General features: G+C 37.4%; 1 protein-coding gene across 3 annotated transcripts in view; it reads left to right on the forward strand.

Moving 5' to 3' along the window:
• Positions 1–16,583, forward strand: part of METAP1D (methionyl aminopeptidase type 1D, mitochondrial) — a 50,626-nt gene that overhangs the window by 22,483 nt on the left and 11,560 nt on the right. For 2 of the 3 annotated variants that reach the window (XM_074910810.1, XM_074910811.1), the window contains 4 exons: positions 6,278–6,346; positions 8,860–9,009; positions 12,406–12,554; positions 13,239–13,281. In XM_074910810.1, coding sequence (XP_074766911.1) covers positions 6,317–6,346; positions 8,860–9,009; positions 12,406–12,554; positions 13,239–13,281 — 372 coding nt within the window. In that variant the 5' untranslated portion in view covers positions 6,278–6,316. Of the gene's footprint in view, positions 1–6,179; positions 6,347–8,859; positions 9,010–12,405; positions 12,555–13,238; positions 13,282–16,583 lie in introns of all 3 variants that reach the window. The other variant, XM_074910809.1, reaches the window with a different exon arrangement.

A 16,583-nucleotide genomic window follows, 5' to 3' on the forward strand; every position in this document is an offset into this window, starting at 1 on the left:
CTTTTTTGTTGGCCCTAAATTTGACTGAATAATGAATTAGGAGAACAGCACTATTCCAGAAGGCACGGATTCATCATTTTAACACGCTGGTCTAGACTAAGTCATAATAAGTGAAACCAAACAAGAATGTATTTCCATACAGTTTATAAATTTAAACCCTATTAAAAACTTTTTTTGTATTGACATACAGCGAACAAATTGCCCAGTTCCGCTGTCTGTGAAGTAAGGGCACAGTTGTAATTAGCAGGGAGCGTAACTGTTCCTGAGGGCCAAACTTTATTTTTTTCAGTCATGGAAGAGTCCCAGTGGTGTCAGCAGAGGGGCTGACTCCTCTCTTGGAGTCAGTCGGCATTTGGCCATCGCTTTGCTTTATTGCCTCTTATAAGAGTAACAAGAATAGCAATTCTGTTAATGCATTTATTTAACTAAACATCTTCTGTCATTAATTTCCAGTTAATTTCAATAATTAAATAAACCAATGCCAGTTAGAATATGTTTGCAAGATACTGGCCTGTGTTTTGGTTTATCAGGGTACAGTCAAGCATGCTTGAGGTTTTCACCAATGTGTTGCTGTTGTAACTGAAGTCACATCTATCCTGATGAATATTTCATTTCCCCAATCATGCTATTAAAACAGAGTGTTTTTACCCTTTCATTTCTATTTTCTCTTTTCCAGTACCATCATGACAGCTGTAGCTGCGTCCTGTTTACAGATTGCTGCTAGTCGCATTTTCAGTAGTCCTTGTGGGTTTTGCTTTCCCCTAATACGGGCAATTAGGAGGAAATATTTCTCACGAGCATGGACTTGCTTTTCTCCTTGTAATGACATAGTCCTGCAATCCAGGAAACAGTGCTGCATGGTGTCCATGTCCACGATTTCCTGATGTGGGAAAAACGTGTGGAAAGCATCTGGAGAGGAGGAGACCCCCTTTACCAGCTTGTTTCCTGTAAGCGAAATTGGAAGACCTTGTCTGTGCAAATAGATTTCAAAATAGAGTCTGCCCTTTGACTGTCTCCATAATTACACAGCGCTCTCTGTATTTTATTTGGCTGCCAGAGCAGTTAACCCCTGGAAGTAAGGGGCTGATGATGGCGTGACCAGCACGGGTATGCAGACATGACCATGTGAATACACTCTTGTTTGGAGAAGCCTGTCGTTAAGACCTCGTTACAATATACTTTTACCAAATTTTAAAATTATTACGTGTTGGGTTATGTTGATTAAGATATGTTATATCCTTAATGTACAGAAAATGTGGAGGTATTAGTTGCAAAAAGGAAAAAAAAGAAACAGAAAAAAGTTCTTTAGTGGCTTTGATGTAATCAACATCTGTCAACAGAATGAATTTGCTTTTGTTTAATTTCAAGGGCTCTTGTCCTTCTACTTTGCCCAATCAGTTTCAACTTCTGCCTCAGGCATTTCCCTATGTTGTTTTTTTTCCCCCCCTTTTTTATTTTCAAATGCACAGGTTATTGCTTGTGAAATGCGAGCTGCTCTTCTGCTACACAGGTTACACAGAGTTGGAGAGAACCTTTAATCTTTTCCATCCTTTTTTTGAAGCTTGGATGTACCTTTGCAACATGGGGATTACGAAGTCAGTGTTTTATTAGACAGTTAGAATTACAGTTACAAGTAAACGTCTTTCAAACCTCAGCCATTATTTTGGATTGAAAAATGGGAGCATTTGGTAATTAACAGTAAAATGCTATATATTCTTACCTAGTTGCATTGGTTGGATTCCACATATTATTACCCATAGTGATTTTTAACACCTCATTTTAAACTTTGTTCCTCTGAAGTATCAGCAAAATGAATATTTGCACAAGAAGCAAAATTATAATATATAAAAATGACCTGATAAGCCAAGTTAAAGGTCTCTGGTATTTTACCCTCAAATGCATATAGACTAAAAAAGTCTCCACAGTTACTCTTTTTTTCAGTTTAAAAAAAAAAAATAATTAAATCACATATTTTGAAAAGAGTTATCAGAACAATGCTTTTGATGTTGTTAATTGTTCATATATGTTAAGTAAGATTTATTTGATCAAGAGCAAGTTGATTTTATTTCCTAAATGGGTAGCATGTTAATTCTTGTAATCCTAAGTAATTTTGGTACTGTGCTTCTCTTGATACTATGACTAAATTATTTTAGAATACGTTAATTTTATTTCTTGGCTCTTTTATGATGTACTCTTGTATTTATTGTACCTTAGAACTATCAAGAAGTTTATCCTTTGGTAACATTTTTGCTAATTGCTTGGAAATTTAAAGTCTCTCATAAATAAATACCAAAAAAATTGTTGCTAGCAATCCCATTTGATGAATCATGTAGAAGAGCAGTTTTTCGCAGGGCTACCCCACACCTCATTCATTGAAAACATAACTGATAAATTGCTGTAACTGTTAAACAAGAAGCATTAGAAAAGGGCTTATGTGAGAGTTCATTTCCAACATCTCCCGTTAAAAATACTTCTTGACCAGAGGAAAATCACATTTAAATTACTAAAATCAACTTAATTAAGGGTCATTAATAGATACACATAAAAAACTCTCTACTCTGTGAGTGAAATGGGAGCATTTCATTATATAGTGTAGCATGCATGAACAGATAACAATTAAAATAGACCTAGAGTAAAAGGCTAATAAATATAGGGCACATTGTGCTGCAAAATCGGTCACTTAAAATGCTCCCACCCATCATCACACTTGAATTCTGTATTCAGCCCCTTTGACTGACTCGTTTAAAAGAAAAAGAAAATGTAATTTCCACACAAGATAAATTAATCTGGTAATTCACAAAAGCTCACAATGCATATTTATATTATTAATACAAATTAAGGTCTGGAAGGTATGCTGAGGAATCCAGCGGCTCTGGCAGGACATGCGTGCATACAGATTGCACAGTGTGATTCACTGTTGAGTCAGAGGAGCAGTTGTCTGTAATTTTCTGTGCTTGGTACATCATATCTGCTGATGTGATTCAGTAACACTGGTAATAATTCCCCTTATTGCAGCTGATAATAAATATTCCGTTACTCGTGGCAGGTGACGTAGCCTTGCTTTTGGGGGAGAGAAGGAACCCATAAAGGGTCAACTTTGCATCCTGGTGTGTTACCAGGCTACCCAGCTTCAAACTCTGGGCTCTCTCCGATGGCTGCAGTTTCTGCTGGAAACTGGATAAATCCCTCATTAATGAACTATCTTACAGTAATTAATATACACAGAAAGCTTAACAAAAAGGATGTGCCTGAGCGCCAGTCTTGCAGAAGTAAATAAAGCGCTGAGAAAAGCTTTGATAGGTGTAAGGGATGGGGAGGAGGGAATATCTGAGCCAGACTTGGAGAATACAGACAGTTGTTCCTGTCTCCGGTGATTGATGATGTTGCTATATTGAATTAGCTGTGAATATGGGAGCTTAAAAAATAAAAGAAGCTATGTAGGCATTAGGAAGGCCTTCTTCTTAAGGAAGGAAGTGTGTGGATGGAGTCCAGATTTTCATTATAAAACAGTAACTTCATTACATTTTAATGCCATTTTATTTAATTTTATTTTTACTTTGTAGGAGAATGTTTTCTGTTATAATTTTTTTATATTTCAAATAAAGGTTTGGTTGTCCTTTGTTTATAATTCTTGTGATGTATTTTAGGAGTCGTATAATACTATGGTGATATTTATTTGGTTGTCGCATTTCACCTGTTCAAGTAGTAGATATTTTTGTATGCGTCTGGTTTATAATGAGTAGTTAGTAGAATAACAGCAGACTACAGTACCTTATTATCCTGTTATCTTCTGACAACACTTACGCTGTATCTTTGGGAGAATAGAGGTAAAAATTTTACTCCAAATAAAAAGGTATCCCTTCTGAATGTGGGATAGTCAATAGACATGCACCCGTGAGTATAAACTAGCTTGATGTCTTTAAGAGTGTGTATTTGAGACATTTGGAGTTTTATTGTTGAATAATTGACAAGCACACTTGCATCTTTGCTTCCCCAATTAAACTTTTACACAGTAGACAGGTGCCTAGGCGGCATGCTATATGTCAAGGAGAGCATTTGAAATACACGTTCTTATATTGATGTCCACATGGACTTTAGCTGACCACATCAGAGAGTGTGGATTTTCAATATTTTTATAATACCTTCAGCTGTGGTAAGAGCAAGGTACTTGCACTGCACTCTGTAAAAGAGCTACCTTAGCTTACACTGGCAGACTGATTATCAGCTTCTGATGTCCCAGAAGTTTCTGCCTCAGCAGATTCTGTGCTTCCAGCTTCCAGAAATGGGTGCAGACCAGCCAGAGAATTTGTAGGGTGCTTTGGGCTCTTTGGATGCACTTACATGTTGTGCAGGTTAGATGGCCCAGTTGTGGGGGTTTTTTAAGTTGGAAAAATATTTTTTTCTTGTGAAGGAGACCCTGGGAAAGCAGTAGATGATAACGTTGTTGATTGAATTATAATTAAAACACCACCAAACTCATCCAACCTTCAGTTAACTTGGCAGCTCCACTTTCATGGAAACACTCACTTCCCTTTTGAAGCAGGCAACTTCCATTGGGGTACTTAGGTTACACTAAGGGCTTGGTTTGAGCCTCACTCTCCAACTCTGCCTTGTTACTTACCAACAGTTTAAAATGAAACAGTAAAAATTTGCTTGTATCGAGTAAAAGTCTCTACAACCTTTCAGATATTGGTAACTAAATGTAGCACTGGTCAGTGTGCAAAGAGACAGTTGAGAACACTTCTAAAGCAAACACCATGCAGGTATTTCATTCATCCTGGGGTTTGGGGCTCCAAAAATGTGCGTAATTTGAATCTCCTATATGTCATTGAATGCTGTAAAAGGGCTATCTGTGAAGCTAAATGTGTATATGGAAGGATAATCTCTTCATCTGAACATGATAAATGCATCCAAAAGAAAGGAAGGAAGCTACAACAAAATAAAAACATACAAGATATGGAAGAAAATCTTATAAAAAAAGATACCGTTTTTACATAGTTACAAAGTATGCAGTATATAAATTTCTTAATTTCTGTGATATAAAAATGTTTAGTTCTGTTTAAACGAAAACGTTTCCTTTTTACTGAAGAGTAATTATTCATAGGGGTTACTTGCCACAAAAGATTGTGCTTGTGTTTGTATGCATATGACATTTTTCAGAAGCAAATTAACTATTGTGGGAAACATATTTCAAAAAAACCCTCTGTTTAGATTGTAGAATGTTTGAGTAATGGAAATATGCTCTAAGTGTAATTGTAGTTTAATTGGGCAGTGTCAATAATTCTTTTGAATTTAGTATATTTCCCAGTTTTGATGCTAGCATTGTCTTTTGTGATGGATTATTTCGGTTTTGGCACCTCTGACAACCTTTGCACCTCGATGCCCTTTTTCCCCTTTTTTTCTTTTTTTTTTTTTTCTTGGGGGTGTGTAGGGGGGTGGTATGTGTGTCATTATCCAACAACTAAGTTTGAGTAATGAATATTGTGATGAACTGCCATCCCAAATTCCCATGTGAATTAAATGAAACTCTGCTTCAGATATTCCAAGACAATTACAAATTTTGATCCTTTCAGTTGCCTTTGGCCGAGATGAAAAATATCTCTTGAAGTTTGTTCTGTTGACCTGCTAGGCAGGAAAAATTGAAACCTCTTCCTTGTGTCTTGGCGCAAACGACAAGAGCAACTTTAACTTGGTTATGCTCAAATCTGTGACCAATTCTGCAAAAATACATCTGAAAATATTGTCTTGAAATCAATATTACATCATTTTTTTCTCTCCTCTTTTCTTGCTATTGTCCCTTATTCACTGCTTCACCAAGCTTTGAACAGTGCAGCTTCTAGCCTTGCAAATTGCTCCAAGCAGGGAATGGTAGGAGCATCATTCCTGGCTGCAATCTTTGGGGAATATACCCATGCTACTTTTTAACGCATCCAACCAAAACAGATCTGGTATTTTTTAAAGCTTCTAAGTATTGTTTGGGGACTTCTTTTGTCCTTATTCCTTCTCAGTGTTAATGTTCTTGCTTTAATGGTACAAGATTTGAACAATTTGAACTACCCTTGGCTACTAGATGAGTTTTGTGGTTTGTTTTACACAATGCACTTCTTTTTGCGTACTTTCCATTTTGTAACATGGCAGTAGAAAAAAGCACTAACCATTTTTAACTTATCCGTTAACAGGTTCTGTGACTGGCTGTCACGTAATCTTTTCTTCATGCAATCGTATCTACCTGCACAGGCAGTCAAGCAATCAACAACGAAGATGCTTCTTTTTTCAGGAACAAAGAAATACTGCTTATAGTATAGTTTGCCCAGCCATGGTTTCTCCAGCTCACCCAGTTCCTAAGGTACTACAATTTCTGCTATCTAATCTGTTCTTCAGTCAATATAGAGTTTGACTGCAGGCATGATCAAGTGTATTCATTGTCTGACAGCTGGGGGTTCGGATCACCATCCTGTTGCTTGGTCTGGTATTTGAAATAGGAGCGCTGGTGAGAGAAGTTTTCAGCTGCCTACCATGTTAAACACAGTGGTGTATATAGTTATTAGGGAGTTTGAACCTGGGGCTTGTTCAATTATGGTAGTATAAACGTGGAATATTAAAATCATCTGTCAACACTTCTGGGTCCGGATTCTTATTTTGAACAGTTTATAGATGGTCCTCCCAAAAGTCAGTAGGAGTCATTCATGATCATCTGAGTCCTTTTCTGTATAAATCTCTAGCAGCTAATTATAAAAACGTTTATATTTTGCTGATGGTTTTGTTAATTGGTTATGCCAGATTTAGGAGAAGAACATACAATACAGGCTGGTAGCTCTCCACAACCCCATTGCACGTTCTAAACTCATCTTTACTGTGCCTGAGTAGGTTTTTCTTGCAACGTATATTTTTATTTACTTCAGCACCAAAAGGAACTTTTTAATGCAATTTTAACATGTGTTTCACTTCTGGTTTAGGGAGGGGGGTTTCTTTTTTTTTTTTTTTTCTGTTTAATTACAGCATACAGATTAACTGTTTAGTATCTTTCCCTTAGCCAAAAGAAAAACAAAGTACCCTTTCTAAACAGTGCTTCTCAGGATGTTTATTAGTACTTTTTTTTTTAATTTTACTTTTCATTTTATTATAGATTTCTCATGCAAAATATAGACTATTTCCATGGGCCAGAAATACTGAACAGTTATTAGATAAGCAAGCAGATAAGGATGCTGGATGTAGGGCTCTTACCCCTAAGAGGCAGTAGAAGCTCTGTGTGCAGGGAGAACATAGGGTTATATGCTTTACATATTTTCAAAGATTTAAAAATTTTAGAACTTAGAAACTATTTTTTCTGTATTTAGATGCTTCTTTTAGGATAAAGAGGGAGAAATATATTGTCATACTGAAAAGTTGTCTTCACAGATCAGAGTTCTCAGACTGTCTAAAAATCAGTCCAGTTCTTCAACTCTGAAAACCTGAGGGCAAAGTTACTACTTTATACAGAGTATGACAGAAATCACATTGAAGTAACATGGGGTTTTTTTCAAGATGTTGGTGTGAAACTGTATACATAGACATTTGTATGTACACTGCTTGGGGCTTCTCCCTGAACAGATCTTACAGGTCAGCAGGGTCAGGTCTCAGCAGTTACTAGGTAAGTGCCCTGCAAGGGGAAAGCGAGGGTGCTGCTGTGTGTGAAGTTGCTAATCCAGCCTATGGGTTTCTAATTTAAATCCCAAACTACTGCAGTAGGATGTTGTTAGGATTGATAGGCCATTAATTTAAACAAAATGTAAATTTGAAATTCTGTGGCTTAAGTCCACTACAGATAGTTTCACTTTTTATCAGAGTAAAAATGAAATAACTGTTGGAGTAACAATAATCTTCCTGTTTAAAGTTCCACTAGAACTAACTGGTTGCCCCACTCTTCTTTACTCCTACACCCTGCTGTTGTATGGTCTTGTTATGTACAGCCCAAGCGCCCACTTTGTTTTCTGCCTGCCAGCTTGATTCTGTATTTTGTGAAGTCAGTGCAAAACTCACCCTGTGGCCAGCATGACAGGGAATCAGCCCAGCTGTGGTGGGCAAAGGGACTCTTCCCCGGCAAGTGAAACAGCCCAGGGACCCTCCAGGAGAAGGTGCATTTCCATCTCTGTGCAAGATGTTACCATTATTATTAGTTTGCTGTGTTTATGCACGTGTCATGAAATTGTTGTGGATTTTAAAAAATCAGAAATGAAATTTCACTTCAATATGAGGGCTGAGAACTTGATGTGGGAAAAAATGAAGTTTATTACACTTCCATTGACAGCGAATTGGGATGCTCTTGCATAGTGTTGTAGATGGACAAATTTGAGTACAGCATATGAACTAGATAAGTAAAAACCTCTAAATTAAAATGTTAAGTCCTAAGAAAAAGCAATGTAATGGAACTTAAGAGTAGTTTTGTCTGAATGAGAACATAAAGATTTGATCAGTTTTATTTTTGAGCCTAATTCTGTATGTATGGCCCATCAGTTCCAGTGTTTAGATGCCTTTTGTAGAAAATGTGCCTCTGCAAAAGAAAATGAAGAGGTTTTAAGTCTCTTTCTCACAGTTTCAAAACTTGTGACTATCTGTGCTGGAAGTTGGCTGCAGTATCTGGGGTTTCAGCCCTGGGAAGCTAGCAGACTGTGTAAGTCAGTAGTAACAGGCAATGTTAAGTTCAAAAGGGCAGTGGAAGAAATACTGAGGCAGCCTTGAGGGTTTGCCCTGATGGCTTAGGAAGGTCGATACTACGACAGAAAGGGCAAGCTGCCATGAAGCAGGAGGCAGTATCTGAGAAAATGATCCCATTGTCATGCTCAGTTTTCTGATCTTCATTTTCAATCCTTTTTCTCCAAGCACATAAAGAAGCCAGACTATGTGACGACAGGCATTGTACCAGACTGGGGAGACGACATAGAAATTAAGAATGAAGATCAGATTCAAGGGCTTCGTCAAGCTTGTCAGTTGGCCCGTCATGTCCTGCTTCTGGCTGGAAAGGGCTTAAAGGTAACAGTTACAGAAGTTTGGATGTCTTTTATGCTTTCACTTGTTTGGGGGTTTTTTCTACTTTTTGTTTAACTTTCCCTTAATGTGTATCCAACTTTAAGTTAGATCCTGAAAAAATAAGAATTTTTGATTCAGTTCATGATACGCCTATTTAATAATTTCTGTATTTTAGACCTATGTAGTACTTAGAATGAGTTGCTGGCTTAGGTGTAATATCTCTCTGTCTCTCATCTCCCTCTGTTCAGATTGTGCCAAATCACGAGTGTTTCTCATAAGGCCCATGCTATATTTTTTCCTTTCATTTCATGGCCCATCTTCCTCATATGTTGTGCTTTCCGGCTCTGCATGTGTACAAGTCCAAAGGGCTGGGCTGCCTCCTCTGCTCTCGTCCATCCTCCAGCCCCTCGCTGTCCCATGGGGTCCGGCACAACTCGAAAGAGTTGCAATTGGAAAAAACAGCTGCCAAATTCCACACAATTTTCCAGAGTGCATTGATAATAAAGCCTCATGGCTTCCGGAAATGTTTCTACAGAATGCTTTTTTGGGATACCTCCCAAGTTAAAATGTTCTGGGAGGAGCCTACTACCAGGTTTTGCAGATGGAATGCTTTTTTTAGCCTTACCTTCGTATTTCATGTAATAGCATACTGGATAGGGTAAAATGGGTTGAGTAGCTATGAGATACAGAGATAGATGGGGACTGTAGGTCAATGCCATTGACTTAAAAGGGGAAAAAATTACCAGTTTACTATGCATTTTTCTTTCAACTGTCATCACACTTTCCCCAGAGGTTTAATTCTGAATCTGGGGTGGCCCATAATAAAACTGCCTGAAGCTTTAATCTTACATAGGCTCGTGCATGTTTAACTTCTTTATATGCAATTATTTCCCAGTACAGTAAAACTGACTCATGTAAAGTTAAGGGCATATACATGTTTCTGAAGAATCAGAGTGCAATATGGGTTTTTAATGAGAGCAGTTTTTCACTAATACTCTTTGGTTGTTATCACGTGTAAAATACATATGTGTGCAGCACATAGTATGTGCCAAATCATACGCAGTAGCAAAATACTACATACATGTAATTAATGTTTTGGAGCAAGAAGGTGTATAAGGTAAGTATTGTGTGACGAGGAGGTGTGGACTGGGAATGAGGTGGTAGTTGGAGTTGCGGTGCCAGGACCACTGCCCAGGTCAGCCACAGACAGTTGGTGAGTTCCATTTTACACCAGTAAATATTCGGCCAAGACTCCCCTGACAGAGAGTATGGTCCAAAACCTTCCCTCATCGACAGTGAGCATCTTCCGCGTTCCACTCTGATGCTGCGTGGCCAGTTTGTACCCATTTGTTCTTGTGCCAACACCGCTCTTTAAGCAGCTTCCTGCCTTTCCTTGAGTCTGTCCCCTTCATGCAGTAATAGAGCTATTATAGCTTTCAGTGCGACAGACTAAACAAACCAAGCTCTTTTAGGCTATTCTCATAAGGTAAACTCTGCATTCCTATTTTATCTGGAGAGCCCTATCTCTCCACCTGTTCCTGTTGTCTTGCTGAACCCGCCTTGTGTGCCGCCCTCCAAACCAGCCCTTGGCTGTGCTTTAGCTAATGGCGGTAACGTTCCCCAGTATAACAAAGGTGCATTATATTGCATGGATGCAGAGAGACAAAGTTTGGGCTGAGCATGGTTTTGATATTACCATTTACTGCCTGTGGGACTTAAAGATACACTATGGTATTATATCTGATAACATTTCATGGATTTGAGTTAAAGATTTGGGAATAAAGCACCAAGTTGTATGACATGGAAGTATTTATTTTGTTATAGTCAGATTGCCCCGTCCCAAATAAGGAGTGAGGTGCACAATAGATGTGTCCCCAACTTTGCCCAGCTAACAAAAGCTCCTTTAAAAGTAAAGCAGATACTGTTAGAAGCAGAACTTTTCGCAGTGCGTGAGCTTGCCACTCAGAGAGCACGGGTCTGTCTGCTGAGCGTCCAAAAGTCATGTCAAATTCCCTGAGCAGAGCAGCAGCAGACAGAACCCAGTCTTATACACAGCGGTTCAGTTTGGGCTGAAGCTGATAGATGGGTGAGCAAAGGCAGGAGCAACAAACCTGTATTTATCCAAAACCGGTGCCTGCAGTATTCACTACAGAGAGCGCGCTGAGGCTGTGGCTGCCATGCCAGCGCAGAGGCTGCAATGACTACTGCAAAGCAGGGGGGTCGCACAGTAACCCCAAATCCTGGACTTGAGTGGCTTCATCCCTCCTCATCTGCCCAACCACGTTTTTGTACTGAACAATATGCAAGCTGAGCAAATAAACCTGGTTTAATCCTCAGCACAGTACACAAGTGCACTCCGCTGTATTCATTGTGCATGATCACTGAATATTTCAATATATGGAAAAGTATGCCTCCTGCACCACAGCTTACCTGTATTCCACATGTTACTAAAAATTCCTCCAAAATCACAGCCACTGTAGTGTGTGTGTACGAAGTGTGATTTTCAAAGGCTCAAACTCATTCAAATCAAAATCAATTTGCAGAGGAACCCTCAAAGGCACTTCTTCTCAATGAGGGAGGTTTCCCTACCAAATTTCAAATTTCAGCTCTAACCGTTCCAGAGATATAGTCGATCCAAAAGAAAAGTGAGAAGAATGTTACTTTAAGCGTGTGCATTTTCCACTCCATGGATACTCAGAAAATGGCTGAATGATTTATGAGAGGAGGTTTTTTTTAATATGTAAAACGGTGAGAAAAAGATGAATCTAGAAAGTGTCAGGCATAAAAATTAAGATTTCTAAAAATGATGGATAAGCGCTTGTAGATTCACTGTGATCATCCAGGCTATGGCAACTTTAAATAAGATATCCTCAAGATATGAAGCCAGATATTTAAATCTTTTTTAAAATTAAAGAATACTTGGAAAACAATTTCATAAAATGCACAAGTACATTATGATAAATGTACTGGGCAGTTCTAAGAATTAAGATCCTTTCTTTTACAAATAAAAAGGGAAAGTAATGTTGTGTGTTAAAGGACTGAAAGCATTGAACCCAGACATTTCTATAGCAGCTACTGAAACAAGATGCCACGGAAAATTGGTGTTTTTGAGAAAGCAAATGTGGAAAAAAGAACGGAAAGGAAGTAGACAGTATTTTACATTTTCTAGGAACCTTTGAGTGTTCGTTTCTACTGCATGCTTTATTTAAAACCTTTTTCTCTTTTAAAAAAAAAGGTCCAATATATCAATAAAGTATATCAGACAGTTTAGTGTTTTGTATCAAAGCAGCGTATTTGAAACATCCAAGATTTCATTGCAACGCTTGGCTGCAATCACATTCAGTAAATATGAGAAACTATCTTTGCTTTTTTAACAGGATGTTATGTTTGGTATTTTAGGTTGGCATGACAACTGAAGAAATAGATTCCATTGTTCATCATGAAATAATCAGACAGAATGCGTATCCGTCACCTCTGGGCTATGGAGGTTTTCCAAAATCTGTTTGTACTTCTGTAAACAACGTGGTATGTCATGGTATTCCTGACAGGTATTTCCCCAATAATATACATTTTACCACTGGGATTGAAAATGTTAAACTGAAATTAATAAATTGTGTTTAATATTGAACATACTTCAGCTGAACTAAATTCATATGTAAACATATTGGAGATGCATATCACGTTACCACACAATGCTGATAGATGTTATAGAAATGTATGTGAAATAGTAAAAAAAAAAAAAACAAACCTGTTTGTCCAGACACTTTAGAAAAAATAGCATAATGCCTTTAATGTTTGGTGTGTGGAAAAGAAGAAAAACATTACAGTCTGGGGGTTTTTTGCTCCAGTAAAATAAGTATAGGGTAAGGAATAAATATATTTGAATTTGTGTAGGATTTTTTTTTTATTTGCAATACATTCAGCTACTCACAAAGTAAAATATGAACCCTAGTGAGAGAAAGAGAATAAATATAATGGTAGATTTTTCAGGTGTTGATATGTTTTTCTGGTAGTTGTTTCTCATTATTTTATATTCAGCTACACTTGTTCTCTAAGTAGTGAGAGCTGAACATTAAAAATGGTTATTCTGTTTGCTTCTGCCTTCCTCCATCACAAAATACCTACCCCCTGATTTTTTATGTATGTGTCATTAGGTGTTTATTCTTATGTTCCCTTTGTTGGGAACTGTCTGTCACCATTATTTTGGGTTTTTTTTTCTGTTTATGTTTCAGTCGACCTCTTCAAGATGGAGATATTATCAACATTGATGTCACGGTGAGTAATTCATATAAAAAATAGTCTTTGATCAACTTTAGAATCACTGGTAGCAACAAGAAGAATAGTGGATTGGAGATGGGGGATGCACAGATGGATGTGCTGTTTACTTCTGAGCCAAGGCACAAGCAGCTGGTTTCCTTTTTTGTTTTTAACTATGTGTTTATTCCAGCAAGACCCAGGCCTGACTTGAATTTAGGACTGGAATCAGATGCACTGAGATCAATGTTGGCCTAAGTGAAATGTCAACCCAATCCTGCTATGTGTCATGTTTTTGAGAAGGTGTAATTGTTATTGATCCACTGTGTAGTTAATGCAGAGCACCACAGTACTGGGCAGCAGCTGAAGATAGATATGTATGAGATGAGCTAACATGAAGAAAGCCAGCATTTTTCCTTCACTCTGCCAAGATTGATCTTCCTCTTCCTGCTGATTTTGAGTGGGGCCTGTCATTATCTTACTCTGTCATTAGAGGCTACATTGGCCTGTGTATGTCAGTCTATTTGGACAGCAACTCTTTTGCTAGCAGTGTTCCCTACATTTATTAAAATCCCTGAAGGTAGTGTTGTGTTCCATTTCTGGTATAAAAGCCCTGAACCTTTTGCGCAGAAACAGAAATAGTGTGATATAACTGTGACTTAATATTTCCAGAGAATGGCCAATTACAGCTATTTAAATAAACACTGGCTGGATTTTCTTAGGAGCAAGAAAGTACAGAAGCTGGAAACCTAATTCTCCTTTCATTTATGAGAAAAAAAAAATATTAATGTCTTGCAAAAGCTTTTTTTCTTCTTACTGTGCATGTTTTTATTTTCCCAAAGTGCCATTTATTTCCAATATGAACACAGATGTCTTTTGAATCCCACTGTTATTTTGCCGTAATATCTCACGTGCAAGGGAGTAACATCTCATAAAACAAGCTTTTTTAATTATTAAAGAAACTCTTGGTAACTTGATAGTATTTTCCACGGACCCAAATTTCATACTGGCAGAAGCAAAGAAATCTCTATCAGACCTACCTCTGAGCATGAGATTCAAGCATTCTAAAATATTTTTTCTATTAAAATTAGGGTCAGTGACCTTTTTCCCATGGTATACTCATGTGTGATCCAGAACTGGGTTTGGTTTCATTTGTTTTTTTAATCTTTCTAAATTCTTCCCCATCTCCATACTTTCTGATTGTAGAATTCTGACTATCAGGTTTACACAGTGCGATCTATCATTTTTAAAGTATATTTTTAGTCTATGTTTTTACTTCGGTGAACTGGTGTAGGTTTGCTCATTTTATTAGACTAAATCAGTGTGCAACAGCTAAGGATTTAACATCTGATTTCTTTGTATCTCATTAAGGTTCATTTCATTTTTTTGTTTTATCTGTCAGGATAATAATGTGCCTTAGATTAAAAAAGAATGTAGATTCATATGACAGATACTTCCCATGGTAAACAAAACAAAACATTTTTATAATAACATGGTGTGCATATCTTGTCCACTCTGCTTTACAAATAATGTCTGACTCAATGTTACTGGTATTTTTGAAGACTTTTTTTTTTTTTTTCTGTTAACCTCATAAAATAAAATAAATCTTGAAGTTTCTGTGAATGTGAAGATTCCTGCAAGGATGGGAATTGCTGATTATCTTTGTGAGATTTTTTTGTCATTTAAAACTGAACTGTACTATTTGATAATTGCTGGGTTCCAAAATAGCTGAGGAAAAAAATATTACTTTTCAGCATTGCTAACTGATCTTTTAGTTTATTTTTAATGAGCAAAACTGGGACATTTCACAGGTGGACAGAATAAAAATCAAAGTAAATATCGCACAAGAAATTGTTTATAATTGTGTACAGGTTCTATAAAATGATGAAATACTATTCCGGTTATTAAGTGTAAACACTTCACACTATGTACAAATTATTTGAAGAAAAAAATTGATTTTTGTACAATTAAGATGGTGGAATTTCATAGATAAAATAAAAATTTTATTGGCTTGAATCATTAGCCTTTAAAATGTATTTTAGTGTAGAAACAATAGCATTATCCATTACTGAATCCTCAGCACAGTACAATTTTCAGCCTGTCATTACCAGGTTAATGTTCCTTACAACTTGGTTGTTTCATTGACTTTTACGGAATGTGTGTTACAGTTGCTGTGGTTGTAGTTTATTAATGTCAAAAATATGTAATTGCAGTTGATGGGCTGCAGTAAATATAATTATTATTATTATTATTATTATTTTTAAGCTCTCCTGTGTTTTAAATCTGTATTTGCTTTTCCAGGATGATGATGTTTAATGCTGTGGTTTTGTGTGTTGTACTTTCTAGAGCTAAAAATGAACTAGTTCAGTTTAAGTAGGAACTAGCTAGATTAAAACCTACCCAATGGGCATTAAATTTAAAAAAAAAAAAAAAAAAAAAGATTTACTGGCAGACTGGACTGGCAGAGGAAGGTGTAGAGCAGGGGATTGCAGCTGCTCTCCTCTGGAGCGGTGGCAACCTGGTTGGGCCTTTGCTGTCACTCACCTTTCTTTAAAACACTCCTCGCTTCTAACTGCCTGCATTTTCTTCACATCTCAACCTGAACACAAACCCAGCCTTGGGATAAACTGACTGTAGCCATTTTTTTTTTTTTTTTAATTTTGGAATTGACTAAAAAGAATGTAAGTCTGTCTTTCACAAATAGCTCCCCAGTGGCAAAAGTTCAGTGCTTTGAGCTTGGTGAGTTATTAGTCCTAGAAGGATAGTTGCCCACTGTTTGGGGGAGAAAAAATGGTTTAGAAGATCAAAAGTGTGCACCAGTATAATTTGTTTTTCCGTAGGGAAATTCATCTTGGTCCTACAATTATGTGCCTGCCTGCCTCTACTGCAGAGCTGCAAACCCCATTTTAATAGTGCGTTGCCAAACTCCATGGGGCATAGCCAGGGTTTCCTGTACCTCACAGAGAATTTCTGGAAAGCTGAGATTTAAAACCTATGAAATGTCAAAAAAAGAAAAATTAATTCAACAGGGTGCTATGTTTTCGACACATGAAATTTTGTAGTGCCAGAATGGTACATTTATTATCTTTCAAAATTAATCTCTGGAAATCAGAAGTAAATTCCAATGTTAATGCCACATTGTAGTTTAGAAATGAGATTAAAGAAAACGTGCAGTGGCTACAGTGGATTTGGCCTGTGCCTTCCATGGGGCTCCCTCTGGATGTTGGTAGCAGGGTACACCTCTCACCCCACTGTGCGCATCATCACCTCAAACCCCACCGGGGGTTGGTGGCTGCAGAGGTACAGGTCTCCCTGCCAGCCAC

The sequence above is a fragment of the Athene noctua genome, chromosome 7, assembly GCF_965140245.1.
Source record: "Athene noctua chromosome 7, bAthNoc1.hap1.1, whole genome shotgun sequence".
Classification (NCBI taxonomy): domain Eukaryota; kingdom Metazoa; phylum Chordata; class Aves; order Strigiformes; family Strigidae; genus Athene; species Athene noctua.